The 24,709-nt window shown below is 56.0% G+C and overlaps 3 protein-coding genes and 1 pseudogene across 9 annotated transcripts; 2 read left to right on the top strand and 2 right to left on the bottom strand.

Moving 5' to 3' along the window:
* Window positions 1-1,386: 1,386 nt before the first annotated feature.
* Window positions 1,387-5,419, bottom strand: FCN3 (ficolin 3). Of its 2 annotated transcripts, XM_004425801.3 has the most exons (8): window positions 5,329-5,419; window positions 4,950-5,045; window positions 4,559-4,603; window positions 4,283-4,315; window positions 3,938-4,065; window positions 2,682-2,811; window positions 2,452-2,586; window positions 1,387-1,628 (listed from the first exon to the last, which is right to left on the bottom strand). In XM_004425801.3, exons 1-8 carry the CDS (start codon window positions 5,417-5,419, stop codon window positions 1,387-1,389), a joined length of 900 nt encoding a protein of 299 aa, XP_004425858.1. The 2 variants fall into 2 exon arrangements, with proteins under 2 accessions (XP_004425858.1, XP_087302612.1); XM_087446486.1 differs by lacking the exon at window positions 4,283-4,315.
* Window positions 5,420-8,207: 2,788 nt separating this feature from the next.
* CD164L2 (CD164 molecule like 2) lies at window positions 8,208-12,442 on the bottom strand. 5 transcript variants are annotated; one of them, XM_087446481.1, is made up of 6 exons: window positions 12,267-12,442; window positions 11,680-11,847; window positions 11,508-11,579; window positions 10,934-10,978; window positions 9,222-9,366; window positions 8,208-8,676 (listed from the first exon to the last, which is right to left on the bottom strand). In XM_087446481.1, exons 1-6 carry the CDS (start codon window positions 12,394-12,396, stop codon window positions 8,670-8,672), a joined length of 567 nt encoding a protein of 188 aa, XP_087302607.1. In that variant the 5' UTR covers window positions 12,397-12,442; the 3' UTR covers window positions 8,208-8,669. The 5 variants fall into 5 exon arrangements, with proteins under 5 accessions (XP_087302607.1, XP_087302608.1, XP_004425860.1 ...); XM_087446482.1 differs by having other exon boundaries at window positions 8,213-8,487; XM_004425803.3 differs by lacking the exon at window positions 8,208-8,676 and having other exon boundaries at window positions 9,106-9,366; window positions 12,309-12,440.
* Window positions 12,443-12,686: 244 nt separating this feature from the next.
* Window positions 12,687-16,827, top strand: LOC147914118 (small ribosomal subunit protein eS24 pseudogene; annotated as a pseudogene). Its single transcript, XR_015555717.1, has 2 exons — window positions 12,687-12,785; window positions 15,894-16,827. The product of XR_015555717.1 is annotated as a small ribosomal subunit protein eS24 pseudogene (transcript).
* A 2,146-nt stretch (window positions 16,828-18,973) lies between these two features.
* GPR3 (G protein-coupled receptor 3) lies at window positions 18,974-22,098 on the top strand. Its single transcript, XM_087446479.1, has 2 exons — window positions 18,974-19,041; window positions 19,712-22,098. Exon 2 carries the CDS (start codon window positions 19,924-19,926, stop codon window positions 21,067-21,069), a length of 1,146 nt encoding a protein of 381 aa, XP_087302605.1. The 5' UTR covers window positions 18,974-19,041; window positions 19,712-19,923; the 3' UTR covers window positions 21,070-22,098.
* Window positions 22,099-24,709: the final 2,611 nt, after the last annotated feature.

Below are 24,709 nucleotides of genomic sequence, written 5' to 3'. Positions count from 1 at the left end.
CGGGACTTGGCCTCTCCCCTCCCACCTCTCCCTCCAGAACTTCTGAGTCTGGCCGCTTCCGGAACAGCCTGTGCCCCTGTGCGCGCCAACGGCTGTGGGCTGCTCACAGCAGAAGCTCATAGGATGTGTGCCCAGGCCAGTACTAGGGAAGAGGCGTGAATTGCAGGCCCTGTCCTACAGGGATCTGTTGAATGAATGGATCTCCAAAGAAATCTCCAGGGTTTGCCGAACACAGTAAAGAGTGGGCGTCCACCAGGGCCCTGCTGTGCAGGCAGGGAGGGACTGGAATGGGGGAAGCCTGCTCCTCGGCCTGCCAGGAGGCCCTCAGCCCTGGTATGGGACTTGGCATCTGAGCCCTGGCCTTTGCCCTCTTGCCAGGGGGCTGCTTTCCCCAGAATCCAACCTGCTGACCTTTGACCTCCACCCAGAACATGACCATGGGACCTGAGAAGAGTCCTCACCCAAACATTTCTCTACCCATCTGAAGGCAAACCCCAGAAACTCCAGCCTTTGGGCTACAATAGCTTCCCAGCTCCAAATTCCCAAGAATCCCTAACCTTCTAGTGTGAATTAGTGAGACAGCAACCTGGTGTAAACCTCAGTGGACTCTGAAATCAGGAACTGGGGACTGAGAGAGGTTGAGTAACTTGTCCAAGATCACTCCACTACACGACAGAGCAGGATGCAAACCCAGGACTGCCTGTCAGATTGCAGATATAAGACTCTTTCTTTATTGCTCTGCCACTTTACAGTCTGTGGCTCTGGCAAATTAACTGCTCGACAAATGATAGCTCAGTAACTGCTGTTTCACTACCCTGTTGCCCCATGGAAGAGAAATGTACCCTCCTTGGTTTGACCCTGAGTTCATCCAGCCCCTAATGGGACAGGCAAAGAAGTAGCAGAAGATAAGAACTCGGCTTACAACAGAGGCTGGGGTGGAAAACAGACAACCTAGAAGGGACAGGTATGGGGCAACAGAGAGCGTGAGAAAGCTGTGTGATCCACACCACAAAACCATCCACTTGCAGGACCTGGTTTTGCATTGTCAGTGGATGCTTGAATCCCTTCCAAGTCCTTCACTAAATGCTCCTCTGGTCCTGGCTTGCACACCTCCAGAGATGAAAGCCTCACTACCTTAGGAGGTCAACCCTTCCATCTTCCCGATTGGAAGGAAGGTCTTCCTTGAATGGAGCTGAAACCTGTGTTCCTGCTCTACCTTCTTGAGTTTTCCCCAGTGACTACAAGAGTCCTGCAAGCCAGGAAAGGGTTAAAATGATTTTATTTTTAAATGTGGATAGGAGAGCAGAGGCGGTTAGCAATAGGGAGGGGTAGCCGAGGGTTCGGAAGCTGTACAGGAGAGATAAGGCTGCTGGCTGCCAGGGTGCCCTAGCGAAGCATCATGCGAACCCTGCGGTAAGGGTGGCCAACGCCAAGGCCTGAGGCCCAGTCTATGCCATACTTGTGGGCGGTGGCCTGGGACGCCGCGTAGCGCCCGTTGAGATTGGATCGATAGCAGGATGCATACCACCAGGCACCGTGGACAGTCACAGCGCAGTTGCTTCCACTTGAATCATGGTCAGCGTCGTGGGTGGTAAAGGACTTACCGCTGTGGAAGCTCAGGGAGTCCCCTGGCAGGGAGGGGAGAGGAGGCATCTTGGTGCCTGGCATCATGCCTGGCACCATTGAAGAGATGATCTTGCAGGAGCCTCAGATCAACTGTGAGGTGGATGTTATCAGGCCCCGTGAGAAAACAGCGGTGCTAAGGAGCCAGGGTGTTTGCCCAAGATCACTCGACTAGTCAGAGGGGCACTGGGACTTGTATCAGGACTGTGGCTCCAAAGCCACTAGCTCCTCCCCCTGCCTTATCCCCTCCCAGAATCCCCAGCTTCCCTCTAGCTCCTTTGTCTCCACCCAGCTGCCATCGGCAGCCTGAGCACCTCTGCCAGGGAGAGCCGGGAGGGACTTCTCAGATGCCTGGGCAGTGAAGGGGCTCCCCTAAGGTACCTCCTCATAACCACTTCCCTCTTTCAAGTTTCCCCTCAGCAGTCACTGTTTCTCTGAAAAAAAGCCTTCCCTGGTTCCTCTTCCAAAGCAGATAATGCTAACACTCAACAGAATCTCAGATGGCTCCCACAACCGCCCTCCCTGCCTCCCTGCCCATTTAGGGGGAGGAAACTGAGGCTCTGACGCAGAAGGGACTTGCCCAAGGTCACATAGTTAGTAAGTGACATAGCTGGATTCAAACTCCGGTCTGTTTGCCTCCAGAGCCCAAATTCTTCACTCCTGCACCACCCTGTCTCACGATTGCCATTTCCCGGAAGAGTAAACTGAGGCCCACAGAGGGGAAGGAATCACCCTGGGTCATTCATGGAGCCAGTGGCAGCGCTGGGAAAGGATCCAGCTTCCCTCGCCTTCTTCCCCTACTCCAGGGCCCACCTTAGGGTCACTCACCTGCAGTGCCCTTTAAGAACTTGCCCAGCACCAGCTGGTAGTGATCTGCCTCCCCAAGGAGGCGGAAGGACGCATAGTGGGCAAAGGTGCGGTTGCCATGAAAGTCCTCCAGCTCCACCCGCAGCTCCCAGATACCTGAGGGAAGAGGGAGGCAGGGACGGAGGGATCCTCAGATCCCAGAATGCCAGAGGAACGCCCCTCAAGCTCCCTAGACCCTGCTGGGAACTTACCCTGGAGAGTAAGCTGGTGCAAATTCTCATTGCCCAGCCAGAATTCGGAATCCTGGCTCCCAAAACCTGCTTTGTAGGAGGACCAAGAGCGGAAGAAATCTACAGAACCGTCCTGTCGCCTCTGGAACACCTAGGGAGGCAGAGAAGGCCCTCACACCAGCTGTTACTCCAGGCTAGGCGTGGGGGGGAGGAGGAGCAGGGGGCGGTGGCAGCTGAGTGGGTGCACTGTGGGGGGTGGGCGGACACCCCCCCTTTGGATTGGGGGCTTGTTGATGAAGTGTGAGTCCAAGTAGGCTTTGCCTCTGACTACGCTGATGAACTCTACATTCCCTTATTCACTTTTACTGACACTCAAGTTCACACCAAAGCCTTGCGAGCCCTGGAGGAGACTGAAACCATAGAAACATCGTCCCCGCCTTCGGGAGCCGGTCAGTCCTGCTGGGAGTCAGATTCGAAATAACCTGCTTTAATTTACTATGATAAGAACCAAGATATTAGAGCAGAAAGGTCACCCCCAGAGGCCCAAGCTGGACTCCCAGCCTTACCCTGATGCTCCCTGCACTTCCTCCTTCAAGCCAAGCAGTCCCCGGGCCCGGTAGTTTCCCTCCTACATATCTTTCAGTCTAAGTGTGTCTGTTTCCATTGCTGCCACTGCCCTCTGTCTTCTCCTGCCCAGACCTCTGCAGTCCTCCTAACCTGTGTCCCTGTCTCCACTCTTGTCCCCCACTGCCATGCATCTTCCACGTTGTAGCCTGAGTCATCTTTCCAAAACATAAGCCTGACCTGGTCTCTCCCCTGCTTAAAACTCATCCTTGGATCCCCATTGCCCTCCATGCTCCTCAGTCAGTCATTCAGTGCCCTCCATGAACTGGCCTTGGCAGAGGCCCTCAACCTATGCTTGACCCACACCAGTAGACCTCAGCCGACCACTCATACCTGCTCTTAGCTCACTCACACAGTCCCCTCAAACCCTCTTGTACTCTCCTGCCTCACTGCGTTTGTCTTTCCCTCTACCTGGAATGCCCTTCTGTACCTCATCTGTCAGAGAACTTCTATACAGCCTTCAAGGCCCTTTCAAATGGCACCTCCTCTGTGAAGCCTTCTCAGACTTCTTCAGGGGAGCTCAGTAAACGTTTGTCAGTGAGTTACTCTCAAGAATGCCTTGGCTCCCGTGGGCTCTGGCTCCCCCTAGAGGCCACGGGGCAGAAGTGCTCACTGGGCCTAGCCTGGGATTCCCGTCTCCATCTGACACTCACCAGCCAGCCACCCCCTTCCGTGTCCATGTCACAAAAGACAGGGAGGGCTCTGCCCTCAGGTAGGCACAAATGGTACCAACCACTCAAGGTGGCACCCTGGGTCAGCAGCTCCTGGCAGCTCCTGGGGGCTGGGGAAGGGGAGATGGACTGAGGGTTTCCCCAAGTTATGCCCCAACCCCCACACCACAGGCAATGAAACAGGCCAGGTGTGGAACTCCAGGAGCCCTCTCGGCTCCTTCGGGCCCCGAAAGGGGTTCTAAGGAGGGCTGGGCCACACCAGGTGGCCCACCAACACCCCAACACCACCTGATTCCAAGTTCTCGGCTCTTGCAAATGCTGCCTCACCCTCCTGGCACCGGAGCAGGGTCGCCGGATGTCCTGCTCCAGGGAAAGACCGAGTGTTGACTCTGAGGTCTGACACCGCCAGGGGAATGCCCAAGAACCACCTGAGGGGAGAGTGCCCAGGCCCTTCTAACCCTCCCAACTCCTCCCAGCCTTCCATCCCCCTGTGGGAGGGAAGTCACAGCCAATCCTGAGCAGCAGCCAAGCAGAGACAGTCCCCTCTCTAGTCCAGGGACAGAAGCAAAGAAAGGAGAAGAGAATCCGGTCCCACACACTCACCAGGCTCACCCTTGGGGCCCATCTTGCCTGGTGGTCCAGGTTGCCCTGAAATCCCAAAGGCAGAGATGCTTTAAGTCCCACCCGATGCCCTGGGGCTGAAAAGCAACGAGGGATTCAGAGCCAGACATCAAATCCCAGCTGCACCCTTTACTGGCTGTGATTGTGGGCAAACTACCTATCCTCTCTGAGCCTCACTTTCCCTTTTAGTAAAATGGGGATGGTACCACCTACCTTGCCAAGTTGATCCTAGAATGCTGGCACCCAGCCTAGAGCCCAGCACACAGTAGGTTCCTCTCCCTTTGTCACGGCCTCTCAGCACAGACAGTAATTGCTGCACCCCCAGCCCCCCCAGTTTACCCCAGGTCCCTGCCTGCTCCTCCATATCTCTCACCTTGAGGACCTGGAGGTCCCTTCTCCCCAGGACTTCCTGGGGCTCCAGGACAGCTGGGCAGGAGGACAACTTTGCTGGTTTCCAGTTCCCTGGGTTCTGCAGGAGACGCAGGGCCGGGTGGGCACAGAGAGGGCATGGGGGGAGTGGGCATGTTCCTCCCAGACCCCCCTGCAGTCCTCTTTCCATTTCCCAGATTCTAGCTGTCAGGACACTTGCTCCGGAGCTGGCAAGGTTTTGCACTATTTGCATTCATTTATGCGCAGAGCCCAGATTATCCAACTCTCACCATCCTCCTTGAGGCTAGTGAGCCTGGGTGGGAGAAGGACACCCAGGGAGGGAATGAGGGTGGGTTCCTGGGGAGGGCACCCTGGACCCCTACCTGGGCAGCTAGGGTGGTCCTGGGTCTTCAGGCAGGCAGCCTTCCCAAGCAAGAGGAGCAAAAGGGAGAGTGGGGTCCACAGTAGGCCCATCTTGCTGGTGCCCCTGAGAGACGACGCCCGTTTATAAGGGCCAGGCTGGTGGGAGGACGTGAAGCAAGACTTCCTTCAATTGTCTCTCCCCAGGGACACCCCACCCAGGCTGGAGTCAACAGGAGGTGGGGGCATTTCCTCCCTCAGCCCTTGAGAGAATGGGTGTTATCTCTGTCCTGTCCAACCAGGATGGAGTCCAACTTCTGACCTTGGCCTCCAGGGCTCCCCAGCCATCTCTCCAGCCCGCTAGATTCCCATAGGGATTTTCTGCCTTTGAACCTTAGTTCATTCTGTGCCTTCCATCTGGAATGCTCTCCTCTTCATCTCTACCTGTGAAGCTCCGCCTGTCCACGACAGTCCAGCCATAATGCCATCGCCACTAGGAATCCTTCCCCCATCCTTGACAACAGTACTAAAAATGACCACTGCTACCATTTGTTGGGCACCTACTGCACTCCACAAGTCATGCTGGCTGTGCTTTGCACATCGCCTCCGATCCTTACACAGCCCTGCTCATCGTCATTATTATTGGCCGTGGGTTATAGGCCTGGTACAAAGCACATGCTCAATAAATATTGGTTAAATGAATGAATAAACAAGGAAAAACTGAGGCCTAGAGACAGGACATGACTTGTGCTCTCTGGCAGTTATGTGCCCTGAGTCACAGAGATTTTGCCCAAGTCCATGTCCCCTACCAGGGAGAATCACCCTTAGCAAAGCAACTTCATGCCCACCCTCAAGTCCGTTGGAGAGCCCCTGGCAGCGCCTAGCAAACAGCTGCTAATATAGGCCAATCGCATGGGCAGCCCATGCAGGGCAGGCCTGGAGGCTGGGAGGCCAGTGCGGAGGCAGCAGCCATGGTCCAAATGTGAGGGGTGAGGTCTGAGCTGGACAGAGACCTCTGGTCATAGGGGAGGAAAGGGAAGGCTCCTTCATCTGTTCATTCATTCATTCATCAAACCCTCCCTGAGGGCCTCCTCTATGCCAGGCCTAGTGCTTGTAGGGGTGGGGAGGGATGAGATCCAGGGGGTGTCAGGGAAGGGGGATGCTGAGCTTGCCAGACAGGATAGATACACGAGATGGCCTCTCTGAGACCCTGCCTTCCAGTTCTAGCGATCTGTCCTTCCCGAACTCTCCCACAGGCGTGCCAAGATCTGCGGACAAGCCTGTTTATCACGGCGCTGCTTCTAATAAGCAAAGCGGAAATGACCCAACTGGACGCTGAGAGGATGCAGGTGTAAATTATCACCATCTGGACGAGTCATAGGGCAAATCTGATCTCTAACGAAAGGGACAAAGTGGCAGAACAATATGTATAAACGATCCCACTTTGTATTTTAAAAAAGCTAAATGTGTGTCTGTATGTTGTAAATTCACAGGAAAAGGTCTGAAACATACTGTGAACCATCGTTATTTCTGGGGAGTGGGACCAGAGGAAGAGCAATTCTCACTCTTTATATAAACCTCTGTATCGCCCTTTTGTTCCTTACAGGCATTTACCACTTTTGAAAAAGAAAACATCCAGTAAAGAAATTTCCTTAACTGGGTGAAAGCCAGCAGGAGATGGGGGCATTTCCTGCCTCAGCCCCAGAGAGAATGGGCATTATCCCTGCCAGCACTTAAGTGCTGGCTGGAAAAGCCAGGGGAGGGTGGTCCAGGAATGAGAAACTGTTTGTGCAAAGGCTTGGAGAAGAGAGACAGCGAGTCAGGCTGGGTAACCAGAGGTAGATCCAGGAGGCTGGAGGTGTGGCTCGAGGGGAGGCTGATGTCTGAGAGAATGGGGGGCTTTGGTGAAGTGAGTGTGGAGGAAGAGGGGCATTGTGGATGGTGGTGCCATGTGTAGGCAGGCAAGCCCTCTGTGAGGCCTGCAGGGAGGCTAGGCCTGGGAGAGGAAGAGCATAGAAGCTCCACCGCAGGCTGCACAGCTGAACGTGTGGACAGGTGTCCTGGAATGAAGCAGATGGAGCACATGCGCCTGCTCTGAGCCTTCCCCACATCCCACTGAGATGGATACTGCTGTTACCCCACTTCACAGATGAGGAAACTGAGGCCCAGAGCTGTTAAAGAGCTTGCTCCAGGTCACACAGAGAAGTCAGGCTTCACAGGCTGAACTCTCAACCATTACTCTCTATTCTCTCAGCTTCCTCGGACAGTCATGGGATTAAATGTCCAACTCAGCCACATGCCTGGTGTCCAGCAAGTGCCCCATGGGTGGAAGATGTTACTCAGGGAAGACATCTGGGCTCAGGGATGGGGGGTGAAGGGTGGGAGGCGGGCATGGGCGGGGCTTTGCAGGAGGGCCTGGGTGAGGAAGGCCAGAGCACGGAAATGGCTGTCGAGAGTCCTGGGGGCGTCTCCACCTTGGCACCAGGGCAGAGATATAACTTTAGGAGCCAAGAAAGCCTGGAGATGCCTCTGCAGGAGTTCTGAAGTTCTGCTCACTCTGGAGTCAGAAAAACCTGGATCCAAATCCCAGCCCTGCCCCGTCCCACTGTGTGATCTTGAGCAAGTCTACTTGCCTTTCTGAGCTCTGTACCCTCTTCTGTAAAGGGGCAGGGGGAGGGGATTAATCACATGGAACAGATGAAAATATTTTATAGTTTTTATTTATTTATTTATTTATTTTTCCCCAAAACCCCAGTAGATAGTTGTATGTCACAGTTTCACATCCTTCTAGTTGCCGTATGTGGGACGCGGCCTCAGCATGGCTGGAGAAGCGGTGCGTCGGTGTGTGCCCGGGATCCAAACCCGGGCCGCCAGCAGCGGAGCGCACGCACTTAACCGCTAAGCCACAGGGCCGGCCCCAGATGAAAATATTTTAAAAGGTGACAGCAACAGTCCAAGGCTGAATTCCCATTGAGGAGAGGACAGTGGCCATACCTCCACCCCATCCAATCCAAACACAGCCCAAGACACAGGACATGAAGCACAGTGCTGGAAAGAGTTCCTTTATTTGGGGACAGTGCCCAGGCCAGGTCGGTGGGAAGAAGCAGGCACAGACCCAGTGCCAGGCAGGGGCCCTTCAGGGTTGACAGAGGAGACAGCGGGTGGTTGAAGGATGCTCTCAGCTGCAGGTACCAGGCCCAGGACAGGAGAGGATGTCAGATATTGGGCAGTGAGCCTGCTCAGTGCCCGCAGGGGCCAGAAATTGGTAACCCAAGATTTTCCCACCCCCAATGCCCACAAGGGGGCCAAGAGGGCAGCCTCTTCGTCCTCCTTCCCCTCAGTGTGGAATCCAGGCCCGAGGGGGTCAGATTCTGCAGAGGCCAGACAGAGAGGGCACTCAGGGCGGTAGCCCTGCCTCCGCTGGGACCACCACCCCTGGAGAGAAGGCAGCAGCCAGAATAGCAAACACTTTAATGGAGGCTGCGGCAACCTGCCCCACAGCACACACGGCACACAGGGGCTTCAGAGCAGCTCGCCTTCTCAGAGGAAAACCAAACCACACATGGCCCGGGCTCCTGCCCGTGGCCACAGAGCTGCAGGCCCAAGGCTCGCCTGGACTACCACCTACTGGTTCTCCTCCCTGCTGGCAGCATGAGGGGGTAAAGACAGGTGGGCTCAGCCAGGCTCCCAGACACAGGGCCCAGGCTGAGTCCTGGCCCCAGCCAACACCCAGAGAGAACCCCACACCTGGAGGAGGGAGAAGGGAGGGGTGTGGCTCATGTGGGGGCCATTGGGAGGGAGTCATTGCCCTTAGGGCTGCCCCATTGAGAAGACGGTGCAGGACACTAAGGGGACCCGAGGGGCAGGAGTCGGGTGGAGAAGGAGCTGAGACTCTGCCGGCTGGCCAGGTACTCACAGTGTCTGGTAGGTGCTGCCCTTGGCCTTGAGGAAGCGCAGGACAAAGAAGGCCACCGCCTGCAGGCTCAGCACCAGCACAACGCCCCCAGTGAAGCTGGCCCCGTCAAAGCCAGGGCTGTGGGCTTCGGGGACCGGGGGGCTCCCTGCAGGGTGGAGGTCATAGCAGGATACTATGGACCAGCCCCACCCCAATAACCGGCACAGGTCACCTGGAGGCCCCAGTCCTCACTATGGGAGCCTTGAACAGCAGGCTCAGAAGTTCAGTCCAGATCCTGTGGGCAGTTGGGGAGTGCCTGGTGGGAGGGACAGTGCCTGGCTGGGGAGGGCGGGGCCTTGGCTCCAGCCCTGGCTCTGTTCCTGAGTTGTTCTGTGGCTTGATGCCTCTCACACCCTCTCCGGGCCTCCTGGTCACATGGACTAGATGGTGACTGAGCTCCCTTCCAGCCTCCCTCTCCCACACTGGCCTAACAGGGTGAGGATGGACCCAGAACTGGGGCGTCTAGAGACCCTCGGCTCAGAGGCCCTTTTGGCCTTGGGTCTCAGGGTTCACAGCCAGATACAGATGATATGGTCTCCTTTCAGGATTCCTAAGTCCCGAGATCCTGGAGTCACCCAGTGTCAGAGTCCTTACTCAGAGAGGGAGGGAGCAGAGGAAGAGTGGAGGCCCACACCCTACTGAGTGGATAAATGGAGACTAGACAATGTACATCAGAGGGAGAAGCTGGGCTCTGAGGGCCAGACCTGTCCAAAGTCACCTCACGGTAAGGACAGAGCCAGACTCACACCGACTCACCCTGACCCTTTCCCCTGCCCCGCCTTAGGGCCCACAGTTGCCAGGCTGTTTGAGTGGCTCCCAGCTGGGCCACGTTAGCCATCAACTCCCACCAGGGATTCCATTTCAGATCCTGGGCCAGGTGCCCAGTGCAGGGCAGGGCTGGTGGTGGAAGATCATTCTGGGGCAGTGGGCAGTGGGTCCACCTCCCAGAGGGCGTAGCTTGTGTAAGGGGGTCTGAGAATATGAAGGGCAAAGGGGCCCAGCTGCAGCACCAGAGAAGGACACTGGGGGAAGAGGAGCAGAAGAGGGAAGAAACGAGTTGCACAGACCTATCTGGGGCTCGAGCCGGAGGGAGCTGAGCCATCAATAATTCAGCCTCCGAGATCACATTTCTGGCTTTAATTAAACAAGAGCCTCTTCAGCCATCCCTGCCAAGCCTGCTGACCTCCAGGTCCTGAGGGGCAGTGGGAACCACGGGGTGGGGTTCCTGCCTCTGTTCTGCTGGGAACCTGCTCTGTGACCCTCTCTGGGCCTGGAGATTGCAGTAGGTAGTCACTGAGGACATCTTATTGACAATCTGAGCCAGCACCCTCAGCACCTGAACCAGTACCCTCAGCACCTGAGCCAGTACCCTCAGCAGGTCCTGCGGGCTCACCTGAGTTCTCAGAACTGGTACTGGGGAGAAGGGATGGGAACCATCATTTCTTGATCACCTTCTGTGCCTCAGACATGGAACTAGGCGCTATACATCCTCTCATAAAATCCTCACAGCCACTCTGTGAGGTAGTACCCAACCCTTTTTACAGGTGAGGAAATAGGCCCAGAGGGAGAAGCCACAGGGCTGAGGTCACAGAGCACATCAGGGCCGGAGCCCAGCTCTGTCCCTCCCTGGACCTCTAGTCCTCCCGCCACCCCATTCCTCAGGTAGTGCCTACCTGTTGTGATTGTCTTCGGTTCATAGGTGGGGTGGTGATGGGCAGCTGAAGAGACAGGGAATCCATAACAAATCAGCCTTCCCACCCCCCGACTCCCATCAAGACCACAGCCCAGGCCAACAGCTGGACTTGTGACTCAGACCAGGCCCTCTGTCCCGGGTCTATGGTCACCCAAAGTACTTTCAAGCCTTAGTTCACACAATTCCTTCCACCAGATGTACCTTCTCTCCCTCTCTACCTTTAAGCATCATCTCTGATGCCACCTCCTCCAGGAAGCCCTCCCCGCATTCCATTCTGAATTTCCAAAGTCCTCACTATGCTTTAAACTAGAAGAGCTAACTCCCCCATCTCATCCACGGGCCTGTCCTGGATCAATTCACAGATGAGGAAATAGGGCAGAGAGGGGAAAGGACTTCTCAGTGAGCTGAAGGCAGAACTGAACTGGACCTGGGTGTTCATGGGCATAGTCCACTTCCTGAGGGGAGGCTGATTCCTTCCTGAAGGGCAGGCTGTGGCTGGGGACACCTCAGCCCCCTCCCTCTAACTTGGCTTAAGCCAGCGGGAGTCCCCTTACCTGGACATGACTCTGAGTGGTTGTAGACAGAGCAACCCTCCTTGACCACCTCAGCTTGGGCCACACAGTGTCCTGGTGGGAGAAGGTGCAGGGAAGAGGTGTGGGGAGAGGGGCCAAGGCCGTGGGGTCCAGAACTGGGGACACTCAACTTGGGGAGGGCTCAACTCCATACCTGGCTCCTCTGGCCGACATTGCTCCCACACACAGCCAGAGAGGTTGTGTGCTCTGTCCCCCTCCACACAATGCTCACAGAGCTTCAGCTGTTTGCAGGCCCCTTGGACAGCTGGCCAGATGTTCATGCGGAGCAGGGCTCCTCGCCCAAAGCCCAAAGCTCCTTTACCTGGGAGTGGGGTGGGAGCAACTCCTTGACCCCAGCTACAGACACTCTTCCCTACCACTGTGGCTATCACCCCTCTGCACACATACACTCACCCAGATCCCCTAAGCCCCACCACACACCTGGAGTTTCCACAAACACATGGCTACACACACCTAGAACCTCCCTGACATTCACCCAGAGCCCCCTCTCTTTGCATACACCTGGGGTTCCCAGAGCCATTTGGAGCCGCCGCCCCCAGACACACCTGAAGCTCCCTAATCCCTCACATCTGGAGCCTATATACACAGACAGGGCTCCACACGCAGCCAGAGCCCCCTTCAACACATCCCTGACGTCCTGCACACATCTGGAAAGCCCCCTCCTGCCCCCTAAGCCCAGACTGCTCCTGGGCAGGCAGCTGGGTGAAGGGCACGCTGTACCTGCCCCTGCCCGGGCCCCAACCAGACCCTGGCCCGCGTTACCAGCCACAGCGAGCTGGGCACACAGGAGGAGGCAGCAGCAGCCGCCACAGAGGGCAGCCCGGAGGGCGCGGGGTCCCGGCGCGGCCATGGGCGCGGGGTCAGGGCCTGGGGGTCGGCGGAGAGCTGGTGTGCTGCGTCCCTTCTGGACTCGGCTCCGCCGGGGTGTGGGGAGCGAGACCCAGGCAACGCGGGCGTGGCCAGGTGGGCGTGGTTGGGCCGGGGGCGTGGCCAGTGGCGCAACCAGGTGGGCCGGGGTTTGTTGGTTCGGGGCGGGGCCATATAGGGGCGTGGCTAGTGGCCGCGGTCAGGAGGAGCTGGGTCCGGTGGTCTGGGGCGGGGCTCAGGCAAAAGGGGAGGGGTCCAGGACTAGTCGCCGACCTGGTCCCTGGATGCCCCGCCCGCAGCTTCACCAAAACTCTGCTGAGTGGGGAGTTATTATTCCTACTTCACAGGCGAGGAAACTGAGGCTCAGAGAAGGTGAGTGACTAGTCGGAGGTCCCAGTTAGTGGCAAAATCTGGATTTGAAGCGAGGTCACTTTCCTGCCTCCTCGCCTCGGCGCAGGCGGGGCTTTGCCGAGTGCACCCTCCAACCAGGCCCCACGACTGTGGGGACAGGGTGGCCCCTAGGCTCTGGCTGCTCACGTCGCTTCACCCCTGGCGCCCTGCTCTCTTCTGTCCCTCAGCCCACCACGTCTGCCTCCGACCCACCACACCCTCTGCCCAAGTCACCCGTCTCATTGTTACTGGGACAATCGGGTCTTTCTGCACCCTTCCCCTCGGCCTTGCCTCCTGCCCTGGCACCTCCTGCCCTGGCACCTCCTGCCCAGGCACCCTCCTCTTCTGGTTCTTCCTCTGCAGCCATGTCTCAGGTTCCTTAGAGGACACCTCCTCTTCCTCCCCACCCCCAGCCCCCCACCCCCGCCTTCTTCCCTTCCTCTTCCCCCTATCTGCTTCTCCTTTTCCTCCTTCCCCCTCTTCGTTGCTCGTGGCCCAGTTCAGTCCCGAGCCCTATTCCACCTCTCCTGGGTCATCTCGGCTATTCCTTTGCCATCAGTTCCCATTTGAAAACCAACAAATGTCGTCTCCATCGCCAGCTGCCACACCTGTAACTAATAATACATAGTTAACAATTACTGACCACTTACTACTAGCAGAATATACATTCTACTAAGAGATTTTACTTGCAGCTTCTCATCTCGTGTATACAACTACCTTCTAGGCATGGGTTTTGTTATCCCCAGTTTGTAGGCTTCAGAAGAAAAATCACCCGCCCAGTGGCACACAGTTACAACTAGGCAGGCCAGGATGTGAACCCGGGACCCAAGAAGACCAGAGGCTACTCTCCCCTCTGCTGTACCTCCTGTGGGTCCATCTCCTTCCGGGGCACTTCCACCTGATGTCTCTCAGGCCCCTGAAACTGTCTGGTCCCTCTTCCCCACTCAGGGAGCCCCCATCAATCCCCCCAGCGACCCAAGTGGAAACCATGGTCTCCTCTTCACATCCTCCCTCTGTCTCAGCCCCCAGATTAAAATCCTGCAGATTCTGCCTCTACGTATCTCCTGGGTCCTGCTCCCTTGTCTTCCCTTTGCTGGTTTTGCTGCCCCTCAGCCTCCGGGTCCCTCCCCAAATCAGCCCTCAGAGTGCAGCGCTCTATTGAAACCATGGATTTGACCAAGTCTCTTCTAGTTAATAGCTTGGCCTCCACAACACTGTGATTGCTGGCTCTAGAAGTCTCTCCAGCATGTCTTGGGCTCACCCCAACACCTTCCTACTCTCCAAGAAGATAGAACAGCCCCTCCCCCAATACACACCTTCTTTTATACCTCCTTGCCTTTATCCTATAGCTGTTCTCTCTCCTGGAGGCTCCTCTTCCTCCCTTGACTCCATCTGTCTGGCAAACTAATCTTTCAAGACACCACTAAAGGGCCACCTCCTGCAGGAAGCCCTCTGTGACGTCTCAGAGCAAGGCTGAGCTGCTGCAGCACTCGTCTCAGCTGGTAGATCTGAATTCATCTGCCTTCCTGCACCTGAGCCCTCACTCCTCACCGTCTCTCACCTGAGTGACTGCAGTGACCTCCTAGTAGGACTCCTGCTTCTACATCCCCTCCAGTCTGTTTTCCACTCAGCAGTAAGTGATCTTTTGAAAACGTAGGTGAAATCATATCACACCCCTGCCTAAGCCCACCAGTAGCTCCCATCTCTCTGCTTTCCGTGACTTACCTGATCTTCCCACTGCCTACCTCTCCGAGCTCAACTCCTACCTCCCTCTTTGGCTCATTGGGCTCCAGACACACCAGCCTCCTTTCTATTCCTCAAACATATCAACTCCTTCCCTCCTCAGCAACTTTGCACTTGCTGTGCCCTCTCCTTGAAACTCTTCTATTCTCTCTCCAAGAGACTCACTCCATGACCTCCCTACTTAAAAGAGGTCTCCTGCTTATTCTGCATCACGACACCTTTTTTCTTCAGAGCATGTGTCAAATGTATGATTAACTAGTCATTTGTTTTCTAGTCTCTAAGTTCCATGAAGGCAGGAACTATGTGTATCTTCTTCTGTAGCTGACTCCCTGCACACATAAGGGCTAAGGAGGTGTTTATTAAATAACCATACTGTACCATGTTGTGGCTGTTTGTGTACATGTTTGTCTGTCCCACTGGTCTGTGAGACCTCAAAGGCTCCCTACTCAATATATTAAGTACTGTTTTGTAGATTGTCCATCTCTCCCTGTCAGAAGGAAGCTCCATGAAGAAGGCGGGGATTTTTGTTCATTGCTGTATCCTCTGTGTCTAGAACCCTGCCTGGAAAATAGTAGATGCTCAATAAATATTCACTGAATATTGAAAATGCAGGGATGTGGCTGGATCATCTCTCTATCTGTAGCACCCACTCAAACCCAAGACCAGGGGAAATCTAAGTGAATGTTGGCTGAATGAATGAATGGGTCTTTGAAGAATGTGTGCACTGACGATGCCCAGATTCTCGGGGCTTGGGCAAGGAGCTTGTGTGGATATTATCTGTGTCTCTCTCACTCACACCTCCCTTGAGAGCCTAGGTCCCCAGATTGATGAAGGGAAAAGAGGTAAGGAAAGCAGTCTTACCTGGAAGTGAGTGCTCATGGCCATCTAGTGGCCACCTGGGGAACTGCAGGTATTGTCTGCCCTAGTCAAACCACTCCCAGCCCCTTCTGGGAATATAGAGACATCCTGGCTTCACATCCCAGCTCTGCCATTTACTGTGTGGTTTGGGGCAAGTCATTTGGCTTTTCTGGGATTCACCTATGAAATGGGAATGCAGAGTTGTTATAAGCACTGGGCTCTGATCTGGCACCTGGTAGGTGGGAAGGATTGGAGGGGCTGTCATTGGTGGGGAGGAAGCAAGGATGTAGGGCAGAGGGCATGAGGAGGAGAGAAGAGGAAGAGCTGCCCCTTCCTCTAGAGAGCAGGTCTTTGGGGAAGAGAGACCTGGTTGGCAGTGATGGCCTCAACTGTCCAGTTGGCATGGGGCAGTTTTGGAGCATGAGAGAAAGTGCACAAATAAAAATCCATAGCCTCACTCGAGTCTCTTGGGTCTCCGGGGTTTCTCAGGGTTGGAAACATCACTGCATTCTTTTCCTCCCTGGCTGCCTGAGGATCGACCTCCATCGTGAACAACACAGTACTATCCGGATCAGGATGTTCTGGCCAATCAACTACTTCAGTGGAAGCATGGTCATCGATATCTTCACCCTGGGAAGGCAACAGTACCTAAGACAGAAATTTGGGGAAAACTAGCCAAGATGTACAAGACCACACCAGATGTCGTCTTTGTATTTGGATTCAGAACCCATTTTGGTGGTGGTAAAGCAAAGCTTGGGCAGGATTTATGATTCCTTGGATTATGCAAAGAAAAATGAACCCAAACACAGCCTTGCAAGACATGGCCTGCATGAGGAGAAGACCTCAAGAAAACAGCAAATGGAATGTGAGAATGGAATGAAGGTCAGGGGGACCCCAAAGGTCAACGGTGGTGCTGGCAAAAAGAAGGACCAAAGATTCTGCAATGACTTTATCTGTGGTGATTGTGCAGATTTTTCATGAGAGGATTAATAATCTATGAAAATTAAAAGAAAAAATTATCATTACCATTCAGAATAGCAGATGACAGTCTCTCACACACGCCTTTCATGCCAACTCCCAGCAGCCTTCACCCCTGTCAGAGACCAGCTGGACAGTTGTTGGCACCCAGCTCTGATGGTAAAAGTGGATCCCTGAGTCCCAGAGTGCTGCTGCCCGTGTACTCTCTCTCTCTGACGCCCCCACCTTCCTTGACACTGCACACCTTACTACTCTGTTTTCCTTCTCTTTCTCCAGATGCTGCTTTTTAGTTTAATCATCCAGTCAACAGTTATTTGTTGACCACTTGCTACGTGCCAGGGGCTGTTCCCCAGCGGAGAAGAGAACAGTCTCTACCTTCATGGAGCTTATATTCTGGTGGGGCTGACACGTAGTAAAAAAAGAAAATACATGAATAAATATAGAATTGCAGGAGTGCTGAGTTATCTGAAAAATAATAAATCAAGGAAGGGAGGGAGAGAGTGATGGGGAGAGGAGTGGTAATCTAGGAGAGAGATCAGGGAAGCCTGCTTCAGAAGAGGTGGCTTGGGTGCAGAGACCTGAATGAAGTGAAGGGGTTCTAGGCGGAGGGAACAGCCAGTGCAAAGGCCCAGGAGCAAGAACGCTCTTATCCCCAGTCTGTGCCTTCGCTGGTGGGGTGCCCTGAGGCTCCTCCTCCTCTCTGCTCCCTCCCCTGGGGGATGACATCTACCCCTAGAACCTCACTTACTGCCTGCATACCTGTGCCTCCTGGGTGTCCTCCTCCTACCAGATATACTATTGGTGGCCAACACAGCCAATGCTGATAAGGTGCTAGGCGTTCACCACAATCCTATGAGGTAGACACTAACATCATCCCTATCTTACAGATGAGAAGAGAGGCACAAAGAGCCTAAGAAACTCACCCAAAGTCACACAGCTAGGAAATGGAGGAATTGGGATTTGAATCCAGTCTACACTCCTGACCACCTCCACCCGCTCAGCACCCTAAACTAACCACGTCCAACCAGAAGTGCATCATCTTTCCCAGCCCCAACCCTCTCCTCTTCCCGTGTACCCTGCCACCAGCCTGTCGTCTCCTTCCCCCTGCCCCACGCTGACGGTGGGAGCTGCAGTAGTGCTGTGTTGCGGGGAGAAGTCGGTGGGGCCTGGGATCTGGGCCCCTCTGGTTTCCTCAAGCCCTAACCTGATCCCTCCCCGCCACCGCCATCCCACAGGCCTGGGTGATTCCAGTGAGGATCAAAGCTAGAGAAAGAGGGAGGAGGAGCAGCCAGGTCCCCTCCCCCAGGACTGGCCATATCTGTCACCTCTGGAGAAGTCACTGGCTGGAGGGGTGTGTGTGGTTCCCTGGGACTAAGGACAGGCAGAGCTAGGGAAGAGGGAGCTTCTCCTCCATGCCCTACCCTGCCAGGATGCCTGAGATGGGAGGTTGAGAGAGGCTGCCCTGGGGACTGAGCTGCCAGGTTTTCTGCTTCCAAGTTCTTCCCAGCTCCCCTCTCCTCCTGCTTCAGAGAAGTGCCCCCCCTATACCACCCTGCTGGCTCTCCAGATCCTTGAATAAATAATTCAGGTTTTGAAATCTTGCCAGGCCCCCCCCTCCCGTGCTGAGAGGGCGCTATTGGGCTGACATGAGTGACGTCACCCAGCTCCTTATCCCAGCCCCAGCATCACCAGGACCTGCCCGGCAGCAACTTACCTGCCTGGTCACTGTGAGTCGAGACCCTCTACCCTGTCCCACTCACCCTGGGGCCCACTCACCACAGTCACTTAGTATCTTCATTCCAAGGTTCAATAACCCTCATCACTTAGCTGTGTCACCTCAATACCTCAGTACTTGTGACAGGGTCATGGTGACCTGAAGTCCCATCACCTGGACACTCCATCTTCTCTTTCCCTGCCACCGCCTCTGCTACGCTGGGATCCCTGAACCCCATCGCACCACAGAGTCACCCCGACACTGCTATGGTTGCCCTGGGGGCTTCCTTCTTTACGTCAGCGACCCAAGCCACCATCCCCCAAGATCCTGTCACCGTGCTCATACCGTCACTGCCACCCACCTCCCTGCTCCCTCGTGCTCCTGTCACCATCATCTCAGGGCCCCATCATCTTGGCAACCCCCGTCATCCTCAGCGGGGACGCCCATTCAGCCCCATCACTCGATCTCCATCACCTGAATTCCGTCAGCCTGTCTCTGCCACCCGAAAGTCCCATCACCCCACAACCTATCCAGTCCCCTTTCCGCTCCCCCTACACATCCTCCGCAGCCTCCCCGAGACTTCTCCAAGGATCTCCCACCAGCGCCCCCGAAACCCCCAGCCCGCAGAGGGCGCCGCGTCAAGGACAGCGCGGGCCAACTCGGGAGGGGGCGGGGCCGCGGCCACGGTCGCTTTTTATGAATGGGGGAGCGGGCGGTGCGAGGCCTTATTACTATGCCGCGCGACGCGCTGCGCTCCAGCGCGACGGGCCCATTGGCTGGCAGGCCGCTGACGTCACTGAACCGGTGGCCGGGGGCGGGGCGGGGCGGGGTGACTCACGCCGCTTCTCCCGCGGCCGCGGGGGCTTCTCGGGGTCCGCGCACATCTTGCACCGTCCGGACCCGAGCGGAACCTCCCCTCGGCCCAGCCGCGCCCAGTCCCGAGAGGTGAGTAGCAGGCCCAGCCGCGAGCACCAGGCGTCCGAGAGTGCACGCAGGGTGCTGGGACGCTGGGCCGGCGGGTTAGCGGGGGTCGGAGGTCGAGACCCGGAATCCCGATTCTGGGCTAGCAGGCTAGCACCCAGTGTCCGGATGCTGAGAGCTGTCAGCTGGGTGAGCCGGGGCGGCTGAGTACTCCTATAGCGACCCGAGGTCATCTGAAGTTGGGCCGGCAGGAGGCGTCTAGGGCAGGGACCCAGGCGTCCGAGCAGGAGGAGGTGTCTGACTTGGGGATCCAGACATCCGGGCAGGAGGCGGAGTCAGGCCCAAGATCCAGGTGTCCGAGCAGGAGGGGTCTGACTCAGGATCCTGACTTTCAGGAGATGGTGTCTATTCCAAAGACCCAATGGTTCAGGCAGAAAGAGGGGTCCGGCCTGGGACAAAAGTCTGGGCAAGTGTCTGTTGGGGCGGGGTGTGGTGAGTTCCTAGGTGTTCTTACCCCAGGAGTGCAAGGTGGGGGCTGGTGAGAGCTTCACGCGCCTTCCCGGGGGGCGGAGCCTGGGGCTGGCAGTACTGAGAATCGTGAGGGGTCTGGCAGCCTGAGAAACTGAGCGTCATCCTCCCTCATAGGGAGGGAGCAGAGCAGCTCTCAGTCTTGAGATGTGTTTCCCTCCCCCAGTCCTGGGTCTTTCTCAGCATCTCCTGGATCCTACGGGTCCCCATCCGTTTATGGTAGTCCTTCATCTGGTTCTCCTCTGGTCACACACGTGGGAGCAAGAGGCCTGCAGGACCCAGGGAGTTGGAAGGAAGCGTGAAGAGACCCAGGACAGGGATCCTGCTGGCCCGGGGGCATGGGAGAGGACAAAGGTATCCTAGAAGGAGCCCTGGGGCATGAGTGGGGGGACAAGGCATTGTGACCCAGCCAGTTACCCTGAGGGAGAGACCCCCACCACGTATCCCCAGGGGCACCGCACCCCCTCCAGACTCCTCCACCCAGCACCTAGCCCTGCCAGCTTCTCACAGGGCCTTTCTTCTACAGGTACCATAATGTGGGGTGCAAGCAGTCCCCTGGCTTGGCTCTCCGCTGGCCCAGGCAACGTGAACGTGAGCAGTGTGGGCTCAGCAGAGGGGCCCACGGGCCCAGCTGCACCGCTGCCCTCACCCAGGGCCTGGGATGTAGTGCTGTGCATCTCTGGCACCCTGGTGTCCTGTGAGAACGCACTGGTGGTGGCCATCATTGTGGGCACTCCTGCCTTCCGTGCCCCCATGTTCCTGCTGGTGGGCAACCTGGCCGTGGCAGACCTGCTGGCGGGCCTGGGCCTGGTCCTGCACTTTGCTGCTGTCTTCTGCATCGGCTCGGCAGAGATGAGCCTGGTGCTGGTTGGCGTCCTGGCGATGGCCTTTACTGCCAGCATTGGCAGCCTACTGGCCATCACAGTAGATCGCTACCTTTCTCTGTACAATGCCCTCACCTACTACTCAGAGACAACCATGACGCGGACCTATGTGATGCTGGCCCTAGTGTGGGGGGGCGCACTGGGCCTGGGGCTGCTGCCTGTGCTGGCCTGGAACTGCCTGGATGCCCGGGCCACGTGTGGCGTGGTATATCCACTCTCCAAGAACCATCTGGTGGTCCTGGCCGTTGCCTTCTTCATGGTGTTTGGCATCATGCTGCAGCTCTATGCCCAGATCTGCCGCATCGTCTGCCGCCATGCCCAGCAGATTGCCCTCCAACGGCACCTGCTGCCCGCCTCCCACTACGTGGCCACCCGCAAGGGCATCGCCACACTGGCCGTGGTGCTTGGCGCCTTTGCCGCCTGCTGGCTGCCCTTCACCGTCTACTGCCTGCTGGGTGATGCCCACTCCCCACCCCTCTACACCTATCTCACCCTGCTCCCTGCCACCTACAACTCCATGATCAACCCCATCATCTATGCCTTCCGCAACCAGGACGTGCAGAAGGTGTTGTGGGCCATCTGCTGCTGCTGCTCCTCTTCCAAGATCCTCTTCCGATCCCGCTCCCCCAGTGATGTCTAGTCGCATCCTGGTGACCCTTCAGCCCTGATCACTACAGAATTCCAGAATGTTAGGTCCTCCAGGAGTTCGTTCCAACCCCCTAGCTCCACACCCGCAAGACCCAGCTGGTTCTGGAGTTCTAGGACATTGGGTGTTTCACAGGATTCTGTTCAGATCCCTGCAGGGCCCGGCTGGCTCCATGGTTCTAGAATGTTCAGGTGGTCAGGGTTCCACTCAGAAATGTCCCACAGCCAAGCTGGCTTGGAGTTCCAGAATTCTGCTGGGTGTTTTACAGTGCCATTCCAAGTCCCCAACCTTCCGCCTCCCTTGACCTTGACCATGTCACTTTACTTTCGAGTTTCTGAGCTAAAGAGTCAGAGAGGTTAGTCACTCAGTTGCCTAGACAGGACAAAGAGAAAGATTTTTCTATATATATGTACACAAAGAGAGTATCTATTTATGATTTATTTATTTATTTATGAATTTATTTATGGGAGGTAAGGGGGAAAAAAGAGACCCACATGTTGAAATCCAGGCCATACCAGGGTACTCCCAATCCCCACACCCCCATTTCTGACCTCAGTTCCTAGAGGGGGGAAAGGGAGAAAGAGAAACCACGTATTTTGTTATTATTTTTGCTTATTTTTTATCGAAGAGATCATAGAAACCAGAGCCTTCTCCCCAGGCCCGCCCCCCTCGGGTTTGCAGGGGGAATACACCAGCCTCTGGTTTTTTATTTTTTTAAGAAGCCGTCACCTGAGCAACCGAGAATTCCTCTGCGCTGGGGGCCAGCTGCCCTCTGGTGGCCGTTTGGGGAAAACTGCAGCCCGGTCAGACAGCCGTGACCAGACAGAGCAACCCCAACGCCACTCCAGCCTGGTGTCCAGTGCCACAGCCAGGGCCTGGGGGCCAGGCCTCACCCAGCAGTGCCCTAGAGGAGGCAGGGCACGAGTCAACACCTGACCCCTCTGCCAACCGGGGTATGGCTCCCAGTGCTTCCCTATTCCTGTCCCCAACCCAACCCTCAATAAAAAATGATTTTGTGATAAATATGTTTCCTTCTGTGTACGTGGAGAGGGTGGAATGGGGCCTGATGGGGGAGAGCCTGGAATGGGAGTATTTGGCCAGGCCTGAGGGCCTGTTGGGGGATCTGGGGAGCTGGAGACCCAGGGTGGAGTGTGGCTGGCAGGTGACACCCCTTCCTCAGGATGCCAATCTGATGGGCCTTTCTGCTCTGACTTGGGCACCTCCCTCTGGAGACAGGAACCAGGGGTGATGGACCTTTCTTGGGTTGAGGATGCCCACATCCTGCCCACATTAGCTTGAGTTTGGGGCTTTGGTATGTAGTATATGCTCAAAGTATGTCAGTTTCCTTAATAACAACAGCCCCTTCTAACCGCGGTGTTTACTGTGTGCTGGGCACCGTGCAAAGTCTGTGTTATCTCATTTGTGCCTAACAAGCACCCATGGCACAGGTAATATTGTCTCCATTTTACAAATGAGGAAACTGAGGCCGAGAGAGGGTTAGTGACTGGCCCAAGGGAACATCTGTTTCCAGAACCTGTGCTCTGTCAACTGGCCAATGGCCTCTCATCTCCTTCCTTCCCAAGCCTGGGGCTTAGGACATCCTGGACCATGACTTGTGTTGGGGTTCATTCTCAGAGCCAGCAGCCACATTTGGGAGGTGGTTGGATGGGGTCTGGTCATTCTGGAGCTGGAAGAGCTTCTTTCCTAAGCAATGATGAGTGATGGTAAGTGTATGCATGTGCCCTTGTGTGCATTTGAGGACATAAATGTGTAGGCCCCTGAGGTTTGGGTGTTTTGGAAGCAGAAAGAATGGGTTCACAGGCAAGGGCAGGAGCAGGTTTGGGGTGTGGCTGAAGAGGAAGCCCTGACTAGCCAAGCCTCCCAGCTTCCCAGGCCTCACAGGAGTGCAAAGCCTGGAGGTAGGGCCCTCAGAGCATTCTGGCCCACCCTTTCATTGTACATATGGGGAGACTGAGGCCTGAAGAGGAGCAGCCACTTGCTCAGACTCACATAGCTGTGCCAGGCTGGGAATTGGGTCTTTTCTCCATTTCCCTGGCCAGAGCTCTTTTGCCTGGTGTTCAAGACCCCTCCCCAACAGTGGCCACAGGAGTCCAAGGGGAGTGGACATGCCAACAGGGGCTGGCAGAGCCGGTGGAGGGCAGGCCTGGACTGAGCTACACACAACTCCAGTCAGGCACAAAGTGGGGAGGCCCCACCAGGTCAGGTCAAGCCTTATCTTCTCTCCCCACCTTCATGGAAGGTCACTGAGAAAAGACCCCCACTCAGCAAGCACCTCCCCCTTGCCAAGCTTTGGGCCAAACAGTTCACACAATATCACCACGGCCTCTGGGCTGGTATTATTATTCTCCCCATTTTACAGAAGAGGGAGTTGAGACTCTGAGATTAATGGGCCTTCATTCATTCACTGCCATCCTTATGGACAGCTTAAATCCCAGCCGGGAGAGACAGTAGTAGAGAGATAAGTTAAAAATAAGGTAACGTCAGGGGTCAGCCCAGTGGCATAGCAGTTAAGTTCGCGCGTTCTGCCTCAGCGGCCTGGGGTTTGCAGGTTCGGATCCTGGGCGCAGACCTGCATATTGCTCATGAATCCATGCCATGGCAGCATCCCATATACAAAGTAGAGGAAGATTGGCAACAGATGTTAGCTCAAGGCCAATCTTAATGTCAGAGAGTGATAAGTCCTCAGAGAAAAACAAAGTAGGGAAGGGGCACAGGGAGCGTGTGCAATTTTGAAATAATAGGCTGAGACAGGCCTGACTGAAGGGGACATTTGATTTGCCTAAAGTCACACAGTTAGTAAGGAGTTGAGCTGGGATTTGAACCCAGGTCCATTTGACCCCAAATCTGTTTCTTTCCTGGGTGAAGGAGTGGGTTTCAGGAGCAGCTCAGAAACAGCAAGCATGGACACCTGTGCAGGAAGGCCTGTCCCTGGGCTGGGGAAAAGTTGGGGGTCTCCAGACTAACCCCAGACCTTAGGGAGGGGCAGGGGAGGGAAGGGCCTCCTTGCTGCCCTCACCACACTCCTGAGGATCTCCTATCACTGTCCAGAAGGAGAGGGGCCCGGTGGCCATCCTACCCTCGGCAGGCTCAGCCCGTTGCTTCCCCATCCCAGCTTCTGGCTCCAGGGCCCAGCAGGGCCTGATGCTTGTCAGCTTCGTGTCCGGGAGGGCCTGTGGGGGGCCCCCATGCTGTGGGTCCTCCTCTGTCTGTCAGGGTGTGGTATGATGGGTCTGAGGCATTTCTGGGAATCTGTATCTGGGGTCCTGGGCCCACCCTGAGGGGTGTCTGAGTCTGCCCTTGGGTTGGAGCCTGTGTGCGTGGTGGGCCTGGCTGGCTTCTCCCTCCTCCCGGGGTTCTGCTGGTACGGCTCAGGTCCTCCCTATACCCCTGCCCCGTGCTTCCTCCAGGAAGCCTCCTCGGCCGAGCCCTCCTGTGGCTGTGAAGCTGTGGTTTATACAACATGCCTTGCTACACTTCTCCTTAGGAAACATTTATAGAGAAGTCTTGCTTTCCTCATCAGAATGGGGGCCCCTGAAGGCAGGGCTGTGTTTCCCCTCCAACTGAGGGTCCCTGAGAGAAGGGACATGTCTGCCCCCTCAGACTGAAGCCTTCT

This window comes from Ceratotherium simum, chromosome 22, assembly GCF_057802395.1.
Source record: "Ceratotherium simum simum isolate JZ-2026a chromosome 22, ASM5780239v1, whole genome shotgun sequence".
Classification (NCBI taxonomy): Eukaryota; Metazoa; Chordata; class Mammalia; order Perissodactyla; family Rhinocerotidae; genus Ceratotherium; species Ceratotherium simum.
This window is presented reverse-complemented; position numbering and strand designations above follow the sequence as displayed.